This window comes from Beauveria bassiana (assembly GCF_000280675.1).
Source record: "Beauveria bassiana ARSEF 2860 unplaced genomic scaffold BBA_S00065, whole genome shotgun sequence".
Classification (NCBI taxonomy): Eukaryota; Fungi; Ascomycota; class Sordariomycetes; order Hypocreales; family Cordycipitaceae; genus Beauveria; species Beauveria bassiana.
This window is the reverse complement of record NW_007930900.1, coordinates 17,911-37,507: the sequence shown is the minus strand read 5'-3', so window position 1 is coordinate 37,507 and position 19,597 is coordinate 17,911. Positions and strand designations below refer to the sequence as shown.

The 19,597-nt window shown below is 48.0% G+C and overlaps 5 protein-coding genes across 5 annotated transcripts; 3 read left to right on the top strand and 2 right to left on the bottom strand.

The window, feature by feature from the left end:
- Positions 1–3,265: 3,265 nt before the first annotated feature.
- Positions 3,266–4,957, bottom strand: BBA_09743 (methyltransferase domain-containing protein; the record flags this gene model as incomplete). Its single annotated transcript, XM_008604840.1, has 3 exons — positions 3,266–3,737; positions 3,793–3,997; positions 4,057–4,957. The coding sequence occupies 3 exons, from the start codon at positions 4,955–4,957 to the stop codon at positions 3,266–3,268; spliced, it is 1,578 nt and encodes a 525-aa protein (XP_008603062.1).
- Positions 4,958–6,282: 1,325 nt separating this feature from the next.
- Positions 6,283–7,509, top strand: BBA_09742 (uncharacterized protein; the record flags this gene model as incomplete). Its single annotated transcript, XM_008604839.1, has 2 exons — positions 6,283–6,558; positions 6,712–7,509. The coding sequence occupies 2 exons, from the start codon at positions 6,283–6,285 to the stop codon at positions 7,507–7,509; spliced, it is 1,074 nt and encodes a 357-aa protein (XP_008603061.1).
- A 1,221-nt stretch (positions 7,510–8,730) lies between these two features.
- On the top strand, positions 8,731–11,123 carry BBA_09741 (annexin ANXC4; the record flags this gene model as incomplete). Its single annotated transcript, XM_008604838.1, has 2 exons — positions 8,731–10,740; positions 10,800–11,123. 2 exons carry the CDS (start codon positions 8,731–8,733, stop codon positions 11,121–11,123), a joined length of 2,334 nt encoding a protein of 777 aa, XP_008603060.1.
- A 111-nt stretch (positions 11,124–11,234) lies between these two features.
- On the bottom strand, positions 11,235–14,549 carry BBA_09740 (DUF814 domain-containing protein; the record flags this gene model as incomplete). The annotated part of the gene is made up of 3 exons (XM_008604837.1): positions 11,235–14,075; positions 14,133–14,447; positions 14,517–14,549. 3 exons carry the CDS (start codon positions 14,547–14,549, stop codon positions 11,235–11,237), a joined length of 3,189 nt encoding a protein of 1,062 aa, XP_008603059.1.
- Positions 14,550–16,416: 1,867 nt separating this feature from the next.
- BBA_09739 (woronin body major protein) lies at positions 16,417–18,413 on the top strand (the record flags this gene model as incomplete). The annotated part of the gene is made up of 5 exons (XM_008604836.1): positions 16,417–16,435; positions 16,676–16,878; positions 16,932–17,200; positions 17,447–17,754; positions 17,818–18,413. The coding sequence occupies 5 exons, from the start codon at positions 16,417–16,419 to the stop codon at positions 18,411–18,413; spliced, it is 1,395 nt and encodes a 464-aa protein (XP_008603058.1).
- Between the last annotated feature and the right edge of the window lie 1,184 nt (positions 18,414–19,597).

Genomic DNA, 19,597 nt, shown 5'->3' with positions numbered 1-19,597 from the left:
GAAGTTTAAGTGACAGAGATTGATCAGTGCCCGCGGCCCTCAGCATGGCAACGTCGGCGCATAGCGAGTTAAAGGCGCAGGAGCGCCCAGCAGCCAAAGTAAAAGGCATGGTTGTCAATGTGATTGTCTATGTCGAGATACAAACGGGGATAGCGTGTGGGTTCTCGCTAGCGATAAAACAGTGCACTGGGTAACAGTCCGCATAGCATTGATGCCTCGCAAGTACTTTGTAGTTGCTGCTTCGAGTATGTGCGTCCTCAGCGTGCTTCGTGAAGCCACTGAGGAATTGCGGTGCGGCCCGACCTGCATCAGGAAGACAACTCAGACGTCGTGCAGAAGTAGGGCGGGGTCTGGTAAAAGGTAAAGCGTATATAGCTCAGATGGGTAGGGTCGTTGACTTTATGGGCCGTGGAACGACATTTACCTACATTTTGCAACTGCCAGTGCGTGCAGGCAGCTGAATGTCTAAGCAGGGATTGCGACAGGTTTGCCGGCCGTGTGAGTAAAGTGAAAGAGAATGATAAAGAGCTTCGAATGTGCTTGTTCAGATGTATTGAAGGGCAGTCAAACCCGAAAGGCACGTATCCAGTGAAGGCTGTGCCGATGCAAGGCAACAAGATGGAAGAGCGTATCGCATCTGCGACCTAGTAGAGTATGGGGAAAGCATAAAGTACACCCTCCTTCTGCGGCATGTTATATTTTACGCGGTATGGTGGGTGCGTGGTAGCAGCACGCAGGTAGTAGGTAGGTAAGTAGGCAAAGCGGTTCAGGAGCTGCACACCAAGGTGGCGCCACCACTTGCACCCGAGGCAGCGGGACATCAATACGTACTGATACAAGCATGCTCAGATAAATATTGGCAGCTATGCTATAGTGACTCTGGCGCAAATATTAATTCAACTTGAGTGATAATTAATCTCTGTGTAGAAGAGTCAACAAGAGGGTAAATAAATATGAGCTCGCTCCTCGCTGGCCGTGTCGCCGCGAGCTCGCAATGCCTCCCACGCGCGCCCCTAAATTATAAAAAATATCCCCACCGTGACAATGCGCTGCAACCCTGCTGGGCGGAGCAATGAAAACCCTGCCGAGCTGGTCCTGCTCAAAGAAGCCGGTGGGCACCGGTTCTGTGACAGTGCGAAGCTGGGCTCTTGAAGTCGCCCAAGGTAGCCTCGTCTGTATGTTGTAGTCTAGCTCGGCCGGGAGTTGTGACTCTCCAAGGTCTCATCGAAACCCGAGCAGGGCGGCTCCATGCAGCTTAAAATCTAACAAAAGCCACATGGGTCAATTACGACAGGTCAGTCTTGTCCAGAACTTGTAACCCCCGCGCCGGCGTGCATGCAAGGGCGGCACCCCGGCACTTCCTGTCCCAATGGCGTGGGCTGTTTCGCGATTGGACCGTGGCTGCCCATTTGTGATTGGTAGATTTTGAACCCTGCTGCATTATACACTGGTAATGTCTTGCTTTATTCCTCGCCTCAGTCAACCTGTAGGCTCTTTGGCTCAGCCGCTGCAGACGAATAAAAGTGGTCGCAGTACATTCCGTGCATTCACCGCTCACCCACTTGCCACCACAAGTTGGTAAGTATGTACACGTGCCACGCACCCACCTCTCCAAGGAGGGTGCTAATAGCTAGGCGGCCTACATACCTTCTAGCCACCTTCTTTTAAATAAGATATTAAAGCTATTTTAAATACTATTATTTAGTTCTTTTATATAATAATTCTATTATAATATTTTTTAAATCTTTATTAAAAGTTTTAAAAAATTGTATTTTATTAGAATTAAATATAACTTTATAAAAATTTAAGTCTTTTTAAATTATTATAAGTTTAATATCTAATAATAAAATATTAAATAATATATTAAATAATAATTTATATTTATTTACTTAAAAAGATTTTTATTATATTATATATTTTAAAATATATTATAAATAATAATTAGGTTTTTTTATAATTAATAATACCTTTTTTAGTAAAATTTATATAAGTATTAAAAGTTAACTTATCTTTTTTTTTAAATTTAAGGATATATTTTATATTAAATATAAATTTATATTAGATATATAAGTCTTAAAAAACTATTATATTTTTATATTTTAATATTAACTTAATAAAAATATTATTTTAAAAAAAACTCTTTATATTATAATAAAAGACCTAATAAAGAATTTTATAATACTAAAAGAAAAATATTAACATATAAGTTAGATTTTATATTATAGTTTAAAAAACTAGGCTAGAAGGTATATAGGCCGTCTAGCTATACAGCACCCTCCCTGTGGAGAGGTGGGTGCGCGGCACGTGTACCTACTCGAGGACTCCCACTGATGGCTACGCACTACGGTATTTCATTTCTGGTGCGGGTGGAGCAGCGCATTTTTCTACACCTCTCAGAATAGACCCCGCTGCTTGCTAGTAGGCGTGTAAGCTACCAGGTAAAAAGTATCCCTTTGACTGCCGAGAGGGAGCTCTGAGGTCACTCGCAGGGGTTTTAACCGATAGAATGCGAGTAGACACAGAGTACTTATTTACCGTAGTTAACCTAACCAGATTAGAAGTACCAGTAGTATCTTAAGGAACTAGATAGCTACAGCATTATACACATTAGAGTCTACTATAGTAGGTAGCCTACGGCACCTCTATTAAGTAAAGATAGAGGTATATATTAGAGTAAGGTTCCTTTTTACTTAAAGCCAAGTCTTTAATAAGGGATGATATATAAATAATTAGTGATGAAGAAAGACGCTTTGTTGATGAAGTACTATTTTTGTATCTGTGGTGTGTATGGGTATCGTGACCTCAGAGCTCCCTTTCGGCAGTCAAAGGAATAATATGATAACGATCCGGGATGCTTCTCCCCTGTTTGTATGTACCTCTCTGGCCCTCTGCCAGCAGGCTATGAGATCGGTCGCAAGGGACTGGGAAGTCTGTCCTTGCGTTCGCACTTTCTATCAAAGCTTAGCGCCTGGTGCATATAGCGATACTGAGCCCACGACTGTGCTAATAGAAGAAATGGTCGAATATCGAAATGTCGTATTCAGCCATAACACGGCAATATGATCTTTCGTAGCCAGTCAACATATCGATTCTCCACATCATGAACGCTTTCAAACCATGTGCACAAGCTCCCATCAACACCGAGTTTCGACTCTGAGATAGATATACAGCCTGATCCATGTATTTCACAATTTTGCACTTTTGCCTATAGCTTCGACGCGGATCAGCTCTTGGCTAGCCTCCCGTTATATGCTTTTGGTGATAATCACTCCATGTTCTCTGGTTTCTGGGCATAAATGATGTGAAGAGGCATATACATGAGCGCGGCGTTGTCCTGGTAAGCTCTTCTAACGCCGGTGAGGAAGACTTCCACCTCTTCGCGATTCCAATTTAGTCCACGTACCATTGGTCCAAGCGCAATGGCCTGCAAACCGTCCAGGAGAATCGTGCGCCAATATAGTCCGACAGTTTTGAGCACCTTGTTTTTGGGCCACGTGCCGATTGGTACATGAAAAACTCGCTCAGTGACATTCACGTAGCCAGCTTCTTGCAGCATCTTGGTCAATTGGCCGCCTGAAGAGATGTTGAGATCTACACCCAGGTTTCCCAGTCCTTCACTTACGTGAGACCAAAACTGAGCAACTTCATGATTTTCAGATAGAACCGCATCGAGATTTGCACTTCGAGGCGAATGGTGAATTTCCTGCAGTTCAATCCAGCCACCTGGTTTTAGATGCCTGGGACCAGTGGATCAGCATCAAGGTTCCATTTGGCTCGGGGTGAAACACTTACTCTAGTGCTCGGCGGAAGAGTCGCATCCAATCTTTCAAGGCCATGACGGTGTGTCTAGAGTGAATGTAATCAAAATGGTTACGAGGGTAAAGCCAGGGAGACTCGGCATCGTCAACGATAAACCGAACATTGGGCGGTAACCAGTCAGGTTGAATTGGAGAAAGGTCTATACCAAGAACACTGGCGCTGGGAAATTGATCGCCCACTGGGAAAGGCAAACAAGGTCAGCTGGCACTATCTCTCTCGAGATATTGGATGACTCACTTTCAATTACCCAAATGCCTGTTCCGGTACCTATATCCAGGATTTGTTGTGGGTTATCACCAATCGGTGCAAAGAACAGCTTCTGGCCGCAGAGCAGCTTCACCATTGCGTGTTTCATGTCTTCCCTCTCCTGTTCCACATCATCATTGGGGAAATTATAGGCCCCTTCGCGAAAGCGATGGTAACGGCGGCCGTTCTCATACATGTAGTCTCTGACCGAAGATTCTGCAGAAGTACTGCCAGAGCTAAACCCTTCGCTTGCATATCCTCCGTCCGAAGCATCGTCCCGAAATCCATGCGATTCGTCTTCCGCAACAATCGATTCCTCCGCCTGAGTGAAAGCCTCCCATGACATTTGTTCTTGCTCTGTCGCGGAAAGTGACGGGAACATGTCCACACCATTTGGGTGCGTCAAAGGTGAAACGAGCAGAGATTCTGGTCTGCCGCTAGCTTGCGAGCGTCCCGTCTCAGACAAGGTGTCTGCAGCAGCAGCCCTATCGGCGGTGGGTGCTGCATACTGGTTCAAGTCTAAGGAATTGCCTTTGATCAGGACTTGAGAGTGTACTTGAGTATCGCCAAGCTCTGGGCTTTCCATGTAGTTGTGTGGACAGGCACATACAGCGTCGGGATCGCTGAATGCATTGGTGACACTGATGTTTTCGGTATTTGTGGCACTGCCGTACCGTATTCCTTGTGCGCCTTCGTCTATGCTTCGCGCAATCTTTGTATTGGTACTGTGTGTGGTTACCAAAGAATCCTCGGTAGAGGGCTCGAGCTCGTGGGGTAGAGTGATGGTGCCAGGGGTGGTCACTTGATGGCTTTCGGCTTTACTCTTTTCCTCGTGGATGTTCGTTGGTATCGGCATCGATGTGCTGGGCGATTGCGGCTCGTCAATTGGCATCATTTTCCCCGGCGATACCGTTCATTCGTGGCTTGGGTATGTTTGAGACCACACGCTCGACAGTGCGTGGGTGTCGGCCTCGTCACGGTGAAGGTTGATATGGATTCTCAAGGCTATTCAGGTGCGCATGGGGGGCACATCGCCTTCTTCGTTGTGCTTGTTTTCGGGGGTCAGTTGTTCCGAAGCTTGGAAATGCCTGGCACTCGGGATGGTGGACAGAGCTGGCAAGAAATCGTTGCGCGATGAGGAGATGCAGTGACCATGTCAACCCTCTTGGAGTACAGCACGTGTCCAATGCTCTGCTGTGCCGTTGGCGGGTGTGCGACCTCAGTAGAAGCGAGGGGGCCGGTCGCTGGGAATAGGTGGAAAGGCTGGTGGTTGCTTGTCAGATTGTGTGTTCGGACAAGGTGCTGCTTCAGCATGTGCCTGATTAATATTTAGGCAGGTAAATAAGGTAAGGTAAATAGGTAATGTACCTACCTAGGTAGCGAGGTAAAAGTTATGCCGAGAGGTACCTACCTACCAGTGGGCCAAAGTACGCCTGACTCTCCGTCAATGTAACAATGTACCCAGGTTCGGTATCCGTAGGTATATTTAAGCCATCTTCTATTATTCATTTTCTCTCGATTTATCTATCTGATCAATTGATTACTCCGCTCTATGTGCGTCATGACACTGCAGCCTGGCTGATCTGGTAAGCAAATCGATACTTGAGTAGGTTCCTGGCGCACTCTAAATGCAGTCCGCTGAAGACGTGAGACACTGTTGGCTGCCTGGTGGAAGATGAATCTTGGAACAGGCGCCGTGTTACGTGCGCACTTGGCTCTGGCTTTGTGTGTGTGATTTACTTGGATACTTGAGGTAGGCTAGATCTACTCACAGATGTCAAGTTCCACTGCTGTCGAGTCTGATATTCCCATTTGTTGTGCATCTGAAGCGTGCCGAATACTTTCGGATGGCAGGTTCACACCGAACTCTTGGCCAGCACACATTCTGCAGACCTTGCAAGGCAACTTTCATACAGAGGGTCGCACGAAAGTGAAAACAAAACGAATAGCTACCAATGGAAATCAGAAGTTCGGCAACAAAGGGTATCGTAATACTGCATAAGGTATCAACGTCGTCATGTCGGATGCAGGGCACCCGCTGCATGCTAAGTAAGTTAGGGTGGTAGGTACCAGGTTGATTGGGTAATTTTAGTTGGGTAAGGTGAGCAGGCGACCCCGCTGAGATTGGACCGCCAGTTGCGCCAGTTCACGCAGACGGGGTTTTCTGGAGCCCGCTTGTTTACTTCACCACAAACGTGTGACACAGCTTGGCTCGAAATGGCTCATGGAGCGAAGAAGCAATATTGTGCCGGCTCGGCCGGGTTTGAGCCCTCACTCGTATCCGGTGACTATGCTCTGCATGTTCAAATCGCCGAGCTTCTGGAGGATAACGACCTTCTGGGTGCTAGTCGAGTGTTATTCAAGCTCCCGAATAATGACGATTACGTATACCATGCAACCGCAAGTGTGAGCCTTGCTCAAGTTCAACACGTTGTACGCCTCGGGGGTGTCAACGGGCTGCATAATTGGTATCGAATGATTGATGGGACGCCCGTAGGTCCCTCACGCCGCACGCTGCCAAAGAAAACAAGAGGCGTCCATCGCTGACTTCCCGCGTTCTAAAAGAGAGATCCGCCGTTGCGACCGGATATCGATGCTTATATATCTATCTTTAGTCCTAAAACCGTGACACTTTCTGCATTGAAGAACTTCAAAACGAACGCCAAGAAGAACTCTATTCGCGCAGATTGTGCCAACTGTCTCACCGACAAAAGATATATACATGCGGCCCTGGAACCAAAATTAACCATACCAAAAGTCAAATCTTCGCCGATTTACAACCCGTACTTCCAATTCTGGGAATGGTCTTGTCGCGCACTTGAGTGGTGTGGCCCGTGTGCATCTTCCGAAAGAGTCGCCACAAGCCATCATGTGCTGCCGATTTTCATGCATCATTTTGGCTGCGCTACGCCCTCACACGAGAGCTTGGAGGTGTTAAGGATCCTAGCAGATGGCCGTGATGTCGCCGACATGGGCTCCGGAAACGGCTACTGGAGTTTTATGCTGAGAGCGTATGGTCTCAAAGTACACCCAGTAGACAACATGCAAAGTGCGTGGCGAGTCTCTTGGGTTGGCGATACAGTGATTTCGGATGGTGTCAAGTGGCTCAAGCGACATGAACATGGCAAGCACATGGTCCTTCTACTTGTCTACCCCATCGTTGGAGGCGGCATACAAGATGGCATACAAGGCGCCTTTACAAAGGACTTGGTCAATGCATATGACGGTGACACTATAGCTGTGGTCGGCACACAGAACAAAAATGGCTATACTGGATTCATGAACATGACCATGGCTGAATATATGAAGAAAGAACAGCCACACTGGACCAGAGTTGTACAGATAGCACTTCCGAGCTTTGGCGGCAAAGACGAGGCGATGTTTGTTTTTCAGAGAGGTGAACGCGCTGGAAAATTGAAAAAGGATCTAGCCGGTAGAAGTTAAGGTCATATAAATCTACCTTTGATCATAACAGCATAACCCCTGGCCCGCATGACGACAACGAACGCCTGCACGTGCCCGCACCCGTCGCTTCGCTTAGGTGCTGCAAGGCTAGGCGGCCACCATAGTCACATAGTTATAAATAATTTTCTTAAATATAAAAGCTACTAAAATATAAAAATTATATTTTAAGTAGTATTAGATATTTTAGCTATTTTACTAATTAAAAGGTAAAAACTTAGATTTTAGAAAATATTATTAGATTTTATAAAGTATTATTATAAATTTAGATTCTTAAAATTAATAAAAAACATTTAAAAATAATATATAAATAATAAAATTAAATAAAAAATAGTATATATAATAAAATAATATATATAATAATATATTTAGTTTTTTTTATTTTTAAAGTTTTTATTAGATTTAAAAAAATATAAAGTACTTTTTTATTTTAAAAATATAGTTTTTTTATTTTTTTAAATAATTTATAATATTTTTTTATTTTTTTACTTTTATAAACTAATTTTTTAAGAAATTTAATTATATATTTTTTGGTTTTTTTACTAAATTAGTAGATTTAATATAATTATTATTATTTTCTTATTTTTTAGTAGTATTTGGTATATGTCTACGAGGCTATGGTGGCCACCTAGCCCTGCAGCACCTAAGCGAAGCGACGGGTGCGGGCACGTGTAGGGGTGATTTCGGCGCAGCACAGGAAAAGAATTGACAGACAGCCTTCGATATTGTTCGTTGGAAATGCCAGAGATGTATTATAGACCAGGAATTCAAAATCAGCAACACTATTTACAAGCTCTTGCTCATCAGACAGGATTCTAACCTCAGCAAGCTAATACCTACCTAGTTGTCTAGGTACCTAGGTACCTACAGTGGGGTTCCAAAAGTTGTACCTACCTATGCCAGTGCAACGCCCGAAAAACACAGGTTCTAGCGGCTAAATAGTGAAGGCAAGCGGAGGGAGGGAGCATTCCTAAGCTACCTAGGTAAGGTAACCAGCCATCCACTTTCCGGTGCGGCTGCAACGACGGGCTCGCGTTTCCTATGTCGCCAGGAAGCGCAAAAAGAACGCACCCTCTAGCAATTGTGCCGAATCGGATTCTATCTTGCTGAGCTGCTTACTCGGATAACGTCACGGATGCGAGGAGCATACTCGTCTTGAAATCTTCGCTGTCACCAAACACCGCATCGCCACTCGCGGCAACAATGTCCCTGACAGTGCAAGGCGAACGACGCCGCGACAAGTCTAGATCAAGGTCGCGTGACCGACGATCAAGAGATGATTCGGAAATGACGAAAACATACTCAGACGTGCGAGAATCAAGCTATGGTTACCTTGACGATGGCTATGTCGACAAAAACGACGGCAAATACTCACAGCTTGAAGATGATCGGCGTCCACCGTATCCCTCTGAAAGCAGCCTTGAGCCGACCATGCGCGGAATTCAATCATTCTACCGTTTCGATGAGAAGCGCTTTTCTCATAGAGATGAATACCATAGGCCCGAGTCTCCAAATTCAAGGCCCCTTCCCGGGTCTGTCCCCGATGATAATGATGATCAAACTCGCCGAGTCGTGAGAAAGGATCGTTACAAGGGTCGCAAAGATGCTCGGGAGTCAAAATATAGCAAATATGATGACTATGACTATAAAGACAAGCGAGAAAGTCAACGCTCTGATTTCAAGCGCGACAGGCAAGATACGATTGACGTCAGCGATGATCGATTGAAGTACCTACCGCAAAAGTACAGCCAGGCTTACGACGAAGAAGGCGACAGCAGAAGAAGAACCAGGCACCCGCGATCCGATTCCGAAGACGAAGCCCTGATTTATGGGGGTCCACCTCCATTTGAACCCCAGACGAGCACCCCGCCGACATACGGGAGCTACATTCCAAAATCAGCTGATAGAGACAAGCGCAGTTCCAACCACAAGAACGATTATCGTGATGACAGAAGACGCACTCACAGCCCCGAGAGAGATGAACGGTCGTCTAGAAAGTCAAAAGGTGATTCTTATCGAGAGTACTTCAACGACCCGAGGAGCTCCTCCAAATCGAACACTCTGACTGCGGAACCAACCCGACGCACAAGAGACCGCTCGCAGGATGCCAGACGAGATACCTCACGAGGTCCGGCTCTATTAACGGCCAGGCCCGACCAGCATGGGCGTGATAAGTCTTGTGATAGATCCCGCGAGAGATCCCGAGACCGGCGGTCATCCAACCGCGAATCCTCGCCTTTGCCACCCACAGGCAGGATGTCCTCTCTCACAGTTGACACGAACCGCCCTTCCAACTTGTCGCTGGCTGCGGCTCCAGGCTCCCCTCTTCTTGAGTTATATCATGGCACATACCAGGACTGTTCCCCCATGCCGTCGCCGCTGCTTCTTGCGTCGCAAGCAGCCTTCAGTACTGAACCCCCCCGAACCATCGACGCGCTTTCCCCACTCAACTCTGATGTCGAAGGAGACGGCAGAAAGCGCAACCGCAGAGCTCGTTTCCATGACCCAGAAGATATTGCCTCACGCCTGGCGCGCGCCTTGAAAGGCGATAGACCGCCTCATACTGAGCCTCTCATTGAGATCCTACCAAGCTTGTCGCACGATCAAGTCATGGAGCTGCGGGCGGAGTACAAGCGCATCGTCAAGACAGGTTCTGAGCGCAAGGGTGTGAATATCGCGAAGCATATTCGAGCACGACTCAAAGACGAAGATCCCATGCTGATGAAGGCTTGCTACTCTGTGGCTCTCGGAATGTGGGAAAGTGAAGCCTACTGGGCCAATTTCTGGTACCAAGGAGACAAGACGCGTCGCGAGCTACTCATTGAAACACTTATGGGACGCACAAATGACGAGATTCGCCATATTAAGGATGCATTTACTGACAAGAAATACGACAACAGCCTTGCGAAATGCCTGAAAACCGAGCTAAAAGAAGACAAGTTCAAGAAAGCAGTACTAACAGTCCTGGAAGAGCGACGGATGGAAGATTTCGACCACTACGGCCGTACACTTCCGTTAGATTACGATCTGATCGACCGGGATATTGACGATTTAAGAAAAGCAGTCAAAGCCGAGAAAGGTGGCGAATCTTCAATGATTGCCATCGTTTTACAGCGGAGTGATACTCATTTAAGAGCAGTCCTGAAGGAATACGAGCGCCACTATAGAGGTAACTTTGCGCGCGAGGCGCTCAAGAAGAGCGGAAATCTTGTGGTAAGTGCTCCCAGTGTCATTCACTCGTACAAGTAATATAGCAGAGCTAACTTTACAAGGGCGAACTCCTCGCTCATATATTGAATGGAATCATCAACCGCCCCGTGCGAGATGCCTTGCTGCTACATCATGCACTTACAGCGTCGCGCAAGGACAATCTACGCCGCGAGCTGCTCGTTTCTCGACTTGTTAGATACCACTGGGATCCTGTGCACATGCAAGCTGTGAAGAAGGCTTATAGCGAGAGATACGACCGCGAGCTTCAGGATGTCGTCCGTGATGCAACCAGCGGGGAATGGGGCATATTTTGTGCGGAACTGTGCATCGCGCGAATGCCCAACCATGTTCGGCGCATCGAAAGAGTTGGCGGCAGTGGTCGATAACGTGTTCTGCTGCCCATGGTCGAGCATGTAACTTGGTTCTGTTTCATGTGTAAATGATGACTTGAGTAAATAACGAGGTTTTCTTCTATCGATGGAATTAGCAAGTATTACTTATTTACCCTTTTTGCTACCTCTTGCATATGTTTTACCCCCGGAGCCACGTCCCGCCTTGCCAGAGCCAGAGTTTGCGCCAACAATAACTAGGCGAACTCGACCGGCAGGGACAGCGTTGATAATTTCCTCTGGCTTCAAAAGTTTGATAAGCTCTACCTCTCTTGGCCACATCTTTTCAGTGTCCGTGCTCTTCTCATCCAAAGCGCTTTTCCTGCCCGCGTCTGCTCTCCAACGCTCCAGCAGCTCCTTCACTGCTTTACCCTTCTTGACAGTGCCAGGCTGCAGCTTGAACTTGTATTTAGATCGGCTGAGGGCAGCCCAAGGAGCACAGACTGTTACAGCCTCTAAAATTTCGTCGCCAGGACGCGGTGTGCCAACGAGTAAATCGATTGGTGCCCACTGTTCCTCCGCCTCGTCTCCTTCAGGATCCAAGCCGTCGTAAATCGCACGTCTCTTCTCTTCATGTTCAGCTACTTCTTTCTGTCTCCTCTCGTGCCGGGCATGGCGTCTCGCTTTTGCCTGCTCCATGTCGTGCTCGCGCTTCAGTTTTGCCTGCACTTCTGCTTCAGCTTTATGTTTGCCTGCAGTAGAACCAGTCAGCGCCTCAGCAGCAGCACGGTCCTCCTCATCCTGATCTCTGTACTTGGCAGCGATCTTCTTGGCTTTTCCTCTTTGGCCTCTCTTGAGCTTATTAGGCTCAGATATTGCACTTTCCCTCGCTGAAAATCTGACAAGACTGTTTCTGTCTGTGGAGTGTTCGATCATATCGTCATCCGATTGGTTAGCATTTGGCCCGTCAACGTCTGCGTCGCTCTCCTCATGAGCATCCAAAGCAGCCGGATTGGATGCTGGTTGATAGCCATCTCCGTCATGCGTATCAAGGTCAGGCGAATCCAGCTGAATATCTCCCGCCCGCAAAGGATTGGACCTCGTGGACTGCTCTTCATCATCTTCATGATCGACTTCATCTTCTTTATCAGACTCGTTACTACCATTCGCAGTAGAAGCGGCTGGTTGAATATCATTGGTAGTTGCCTCTTGTTCGGAGTTTGGGTAAGTTTCTTTTCTAGGGGCATCGCTGACGGCGGGCTCGTCTGGGATGCGATGCTTGTTGTGATGAATTTTGCTCTCTTCGCTGATTTTAAATAGGACACTGAGACCGAGCACGAGTTGTCCCGGCGGCAAAAAGTTTTTCTCTCCACTGATATTGAAGTTGCCTGGTTGTAGTATGTCCCCTGTAGAAGTTGACTTCGATACTTGATTTGAATTAACCCACCAAGCGCCGATGCCCGCTTTGGAATCCCATGCTTCGGACGAGCAGATACTCAGCTGTCCAGCCTGAGCAAGGGTAGCGGGTGCAATTGGTACATCTGCCGTTTTCGAATTATTTTTTACGACAACAATCGCAGCGTTGCTCGCGTCGGCATGGCAGAAGGCATCGCCGCTACGCAAATGTTGTCGATATAACAATTCTGCCTGTGATTTGTCCTTGGCACCAAGAACAAGGTAGCCGTCAGAAGAGATGAACCAATAGAACTTCTCGAACCACATGGGATTTCGGATAGGCTGCAGTAGCGCCTTCTCTTGCTTCAAAACTTTCTTCAAGTCTTGTTTGACCTTATGCTCGGTGCTCTTGATAGCTTTGTCCGCCTGAAGTTGAGTCTTCTCTTCTTTTACGACAGCGTTTTTTCGTTGGTCGTAGTATCCTCGTGCATTGCTCCAAGGACTAAGATTCAGGGTCAACTCAACAACAATCGTTTTATCCGAGTTCTTCAGTCCACTTTCAGTCGTGTCCAGATCGTCCTCAAATCTGACATCACTGTCGTCTGTTTCGTAAGGTTCTTCATCCTCGCTTGCAACATCATCCTCTTCACTTAGGCGGACAGAAATGACATTATCAACGAGGTTCAAGGGCAGGCATATCAAAGTCGCGACAGGATTGTTTTTCTTTTGCTCTCGTGCAACAAGCTTTCCGATGTCCACCCAGTCCATTCCTTGATTTAAGAGACCATTGATGGAATCCATGGCCTCCTGGACTCGCTCAATGTTCGCCTCGATCGCAGCTGCTTTTCGAAAATTATCAAGTTGTGCAGTTTGCAGTCCCCTGATTCTATTTTCTTGGTCTTGCCTCGCCGCATCGATCTTTCTTTGAGCAGCTGCTTCTCTTTCCATCAGGCGACTTTCTAGTCTTTGGCCTTCCAGGGACGAGAAAAATTCATCGACTGTGCGGTTGTATCCCTCAAACCGGAGAATCTCGATGTCATCGTTCTTTTCGAATTTTGTCGGTACGAATGGATGAAAATCGTCGTAAAGCAAGCGTAGTTTCGCCTTGCTGCCTCCGTCCTGTTCCTGCAGGCTCTGATCCTGCACCGGCTTCTTCGCGAATATGAAGCCGGTACAGCGTGAATGTGATGTAATGGAATCAAGAAACTCTCTTGCTTCGCGCAGATTCTCGGTCAGACTGCTAAGAAGACTAGCATCGTTCAAGATTGCCTTCAGTTCGAGGGAACTGTCAAAGTGGTTTGACTGTAGTGTGTGATCAAGTAAGATCGGAGGCAATTCTGTAATCGACACAGCTAAGCATTTTCGGAGTGTGTCTCCTTGTTTCGGGGTCCGATTTGAACTGGCAGCTTTTGTAGTTGATACCTTTTCGATGGCCGCTGCTAGTGCAGTACGGACTCTGTCTTGCGAAAGATCTGGTATTCCGAAGAAATTTTGTCTACTCTTGAGGGAATATAGCAGTCCGACCTTCTGAGACTCCTGACCTTCGCCTTCAGACACATTTCTATACAGTGCCAATATTCTAAGGTCAACGTCGGTGAGAATTGCGTTTCCGCTCTATACATGTTCAGTCAGCAACTGAATAGCTCTCACCACTAGTCTGCGGGTTCTTACCGCAAAAAACTCGAGGAAAAGCCTGTATTGCCCATCACTGAACTGAAATTCAAGGATGCGGTCAGTTCCTATTTGGGAAACCGAAGTAAGGCGTCGTGTTTTGAGGGCCTTGCGCAGTCGACAAACAAACGCAGATGGTGTTCCTGCTGTCGTGCGAACGAATTCCGTCGTGTGGCAACGAAACCCGATGTCTATGAGCAGCTGCTTTTTTGTCCCTGGTTTCGCGAATTTGAAAAGAAATATCCTCGTCGACAGATCGTAAATATTGGCGACTCGAAGTGAGGTCAAGCTCTGGCTAAGTTCATGAGCAACGACCTATGGCAAGTGAAGGGGTTGTTAGCGAGACCAAGGAAGACATTCGCGGTAGGATCTGGAGAGTAATACCTTAACATCGAGGGAAGAGAACCTTTGCTTCATGTCGAATGCTCAGACTGGTCAAATAATAGCAGCAGGTTGTCAAACAAGCTTCTTTCACGGATTTCAAGTGCCCGTAGGCATGAGACGTGGGGCAATTACGGCATGGTGGGGCAGCGGTGGCGGCACACTCGACTTCAGAAAGTTCTCTGAGACTCTCTCTGCAAGATGTCACGTGTCTCAAGACGAGGATTAGGCAGTTGACTGCAAAGGGGAGAGGTTGGCCAAACTTGGATGCAGTTTCTTGGTTGCTTTCCGCCGAGCAGTGCCAGAGCTGGGCCCCAAGCAGTGGCTATGGATCAAGCATGGGCATTGTCAAGGAAGTGTATCATCGCAGGGCACTCAAATGAGCTATATTCAGTCGGCAGTGTTACCAGTACCTAAGTATTGATGCTTTCGATAAGTTGTAATTGGCCAGAGTATTCAACAGTGCGCCAGTATACAGTGCCACGCAGTATCAAGCATGAGCTGCCTACCCTTGTGACATGGCAGACTAAGTACCTAGATCAGTAATTGTTTCCACGACTTTTAGCTATTAATTAGTATGAGTATTGCTAGGCACACCATTATTTTGCTACGGACACAAGTGCACGTGCATAGTATAGTACTTAATTTATATAGCAAGTTGTGCACATGAGTAGAAGTATATTTTAAATAACGTGCTATATCTACTATTTATTTTCAAGCTGCCGCCGACGCCGCTGGGCCTCTCAAGGCCTCATGACGCTCGCTAAGAAAAGTGTACGTTACTAGGCCACCAGTTTGAAGGATCCTTCTACTACGTACGGGTATAGATGCACGCGAAAATGCCAGTGCCAACATCACGCGCAGTACTATGCCCCTAACTAGCAATACTCTTTAGTTATTGAATGGAGGCTCGGGGTCGAGCCAGGTCATACCGGAACTGTACCAGATAAATAAAACGAGAATTTATTCGAGGATGCCACTCACGGCCAGGGTCGAAGCCGAGGCATGCAAACGTGACGGATGGCGGAACGGTATATTTATCATCCTTGCCATGCTACATACTTTTACTGCATAGAAATGGTAATATTAGCGCAGACTCCGATCGCACGAGCGAGCTGATACTTCCCGTTGTCGTAGCAACTATGCGTGGTTGCGCGATAAAACGCGTCCTGCGCTAGAGACAACAACAGATACTCAGTAAGTAGTAGGTTGGGAGCACCACCTTGATATTGACTCGTGGCCATGAAGCAGCTAGTTGGCAGGCTTATTAGGTGGTTCCTGGCTTCAGTGACACAATGCCATTTTGAAGTTCTTTTGAACACTCTCTGCCAGATCTGCCCGTTGGGCACAGGAATGTCGGGCTTCGGACGATAGGTAGCCACCTGGCTGGTGCCCGAATTCTGCACCCAACCAACTACTGCTTTGTTTTCGTGCCTACGTACTGGTACGTGTGAGACACGGGAGCCCAGAGAGCCCACATCGGCTCTATGGGGAACGGGGGCGGCCGGGACAAGCAATAATAGTGCTTGAGGGGGTTCCGAAATAGTGGAGTATGAACCAAGACACTTCTCTTTTGCTTGAACAAAGCTGTGGCCCAATACAATACATACCCAGTGCTAAATAGGTAGCCTACCTAATCCGTAGGTACGGACACATGTAGGTAGTGTGCGGGCAGCAGCCAGCTCATCAAGCACCTGGCATTGTTCAATGCAAGCCGACAAAGCCAGAGGTACCTAGCGCACCGTTCGAGGCCAACGCCATTGTGATAAAATTCTCCGCTTTTTCTTCCAGCCCAACATAACAGCCCGTCGTGCACCCTTATTTTTAACAAAATGATAGTTCGTATTGAGGTGATCCTGACAAATTAGTGCGTAACGGTATTTACGATTGTCGCGTAGACGCCATGGTGCCACCGCCCCCATGTAGGTGTAATAATTTAAATAACTGGTAATCCATGCTAGTTTAGAAGTGCCAGGCAGCTCGAGCGGCCGTGCATCTGTAATTCAGCCATCTCAAGCAGATGAGAGGCGTTGCCAGTGGGGAGTATCATCGGGCTATACCGGTTCCGCTGAAAGTAAACAAACCCCCAGACCGTGTAAACACAAGGCATCGAATCAAGGATACAGCCCCAAGCAACGACAGGCCCACGTAATAACATGTAGCTGGCCTAAATTCCCGTCTCCCCAGTCCTCAAAAGCCAACGCTCTGCTTCACCCGTCAGGCCGCCATCTCTCTCCTCCATCTCCCTCCACACACTTCATCTATCACTGCTCTCGAAAGAAAAGATACCACCGAGGACCTCTGCCTTTCGTTTCTTTCTTCTTCTTCGACTTTTGTTCCAAAGACAAAAGCCAGAGGACTTCTTGTCACCCTTTCGTGCTCGCTACGGAAGGTTGTATGAGAAGATTCTCTCGCTAGGCAAAAGTCGCCAATCTGGACTTTGAAGCCCGTGTCCCCGTGCCCTTCAGCATCTTTCCCTCGACGTACAGGGACAGCCAGTCGCAGACGACCACTCACACTCACGAGGAGGTTGATATCAATCTCCCTGTCAAGCAACCAGCCGGACGGGAAGGCCAGTATTCTTCTCACAAGGTCAACGAGGAAGAATTCCGTTTTACCCGTGAAGAAGATCTTCGCCGCCGTCCCGGTTTCCAGTCGGAGCAGCAGTACGTCAGGGAAGATCGCAGGTGAGCTCAACCGCCCCCCGCCCCTTTTTTTTTTCCCTTGTAATTCTGCCGACCTCGCTCCTGCAGGCTCCTGCAGCACCGGCCTCCCAATTCTGGCAATAGTCCCCATCCATGCAAGCCCTGCCTAGGCGACAGGGCCGGAGGTGCGGTGAAGCCACGCCATCTACCCTGGTTCAGGGGCTTCAGTCCGCCCAGAGACTGAACCAGCAAGAGCATTTCCAAGCAAGGTACTAATCAGTTCCTTAGACCTACACACGAGTACACAGACACTCACATCGAGGTCGACACTCACCGTCAATCCTACGGCAACCCCATTGACAACATTGAACGTGAATATCGTGAGCGTTATCGCCCTCGATACAACACCACTGTAGACGCCCCTCTGCACCAGACGTACCAGCCCGAGAACATCCACGTCGACGAGCATACCGTCGACGTAGACGCACGTCCTTCCATTCATAAGGAAGACATCAAGATCACCGAGGAGACCTTCGAGCCCTACCGTTTCGGTCGCGCCGAACAAAAGTCCAAGATGGGTTACTATGACGAGGACGGTATGCCTGCCCCCGAATGAGACCCCCATTCTACTGCTGATTGCTGATGATTGCTCTAACTAGGTCACTACCACTCCTTCCGCCACGGCATGCATAAGCTGGCTGACCGTGTTGTTCACCCCCGTGGACATCACGATGAGCATATTGATGTGGAGATCCGCGAGGCACCGGCTCCCGCTCCGCGCGGCCGCCCCTCTGAAGCCAGCCAGTACTTGCCCAACACTGTCACCATCCCTTGCCACCACATTCGCATTGGTGACTTCCTGATGTTGCAAGGACGCCCCTGCCAGGTCATTCGCATCTCTACCTCGTCTGCCACTGGCCAGTACCGCTACCTCGGTGTTGATCTCTTCACCCGCCAGCTGCATGAGGAATCCTCCTTTGTCTCCAATCCGGCCCCCAGTGTGGTCGTCCAGACCATGCTCGGCCCTGTTTTCAAGCAATATCGCGTGCTTGACCTCCAGGGTGGTAGCATTGTCGCCATGACCGAGACTGGGGATGTTAAACAGAGTCTGGCCGTCATTGACCAGTCCAACCTATGGTCCCGTCTCAGCAGCGCTTTCGAGTCTGGCCGCGGCAGCGTGCGTGCTCTCGTTCTGAACGACAACGGTCGTGAACTCGCTGTTGACATGAAGGTCATTCATGGCTCTCGTCTGTAAGAGCGTTACTCGCTCATGTATGAATCAGATATGTTATTTGTTCATGTAGCTGATTGATGCTGGATTATGTAGCTTTGAATAGGATTATCAAAGACCTTCGTACCTCTACTTTTATATACTGATGGTCCTCCAACTTCGCAATCCCCGTCTCTTACTTGCATTCATTGGCTTTCCCCTTTTACTGTACATTCGTTGTCCGCGCCGTGCTGAGGATTTATGTATTGTTTCTTCAATCCGTATCGCCTTGTTCGTTTAGCTGACCTGGAGCTAGTTGAAACTTTCGCCTTGAATCTGAGCCTTATCGTGGTACTACTTCGCTTGTCACATTTGCCCTGTTCGGCCGGCACGCAAGAGGTGCCAATCATGGATGACGACCATGGCGGCAGAGACCATCCTCGTTCTACTGCGTGCTGTGCATTAAATTTCGCTCTCAGTCTGGTAGAAAGTGCCACTAGGAGTCCTTAAGCTACTTAAGGGCCTTGGTGTCCCCAACGCAGCTTCGCCGACGCGTCAGCTTGCTGATAACCCCTTGGTGAATATTGACAGTCTAGTTCCAGTGACTACTTCTTTTAGCACCATTAAACGATGGGTGGCCAGCCTTCTAAGCCCTTATATCAACTCAGTCGGCATGAGAAGGCAGTCATTGATCGGGTGAAGGACTGCGCATAGATGAAACCTACATCGCAGTATTTCGCGAGAGAAGTCAGAAACGGCCCGGCATCCGATAACTCCACAGGTCATCGGTTCTACTGCTCCAAACAAGTTCATTTAGCATGTTACCAATGACCTCCAAGAACAGGTTTCCAATAATCAATCCGGCAGGTGCAAATTTGCATGAGCCAATTGATCATTAATTCTAGTCAGGCTTGCATTTACACAGCGGGCCCACGCCAGTACTGAGGTCCTCGACTGTTGCCCAGCCCGTTTAGCGAATATTCAACCACAGGGTCCCGTTTAAGGCAATTTCAATCACAACTCAAGAGTTTTAGCGGACAGTGTTGGCTCTTGGCTTCGACCAATGTTTTCAGGGTCGCCCTCCTGCAGAAGTATGCCCTGATAACAGTCGAGCTATCCCAGACGTACGCATTTTCTGGACAAATTCGGAAAGACTAATTTAGTTCTCGAGCAGATCATCAAGTCCAGTCGGGAAGGGATCGACAGCCGCATTGTTCAGCAGCTTCTTG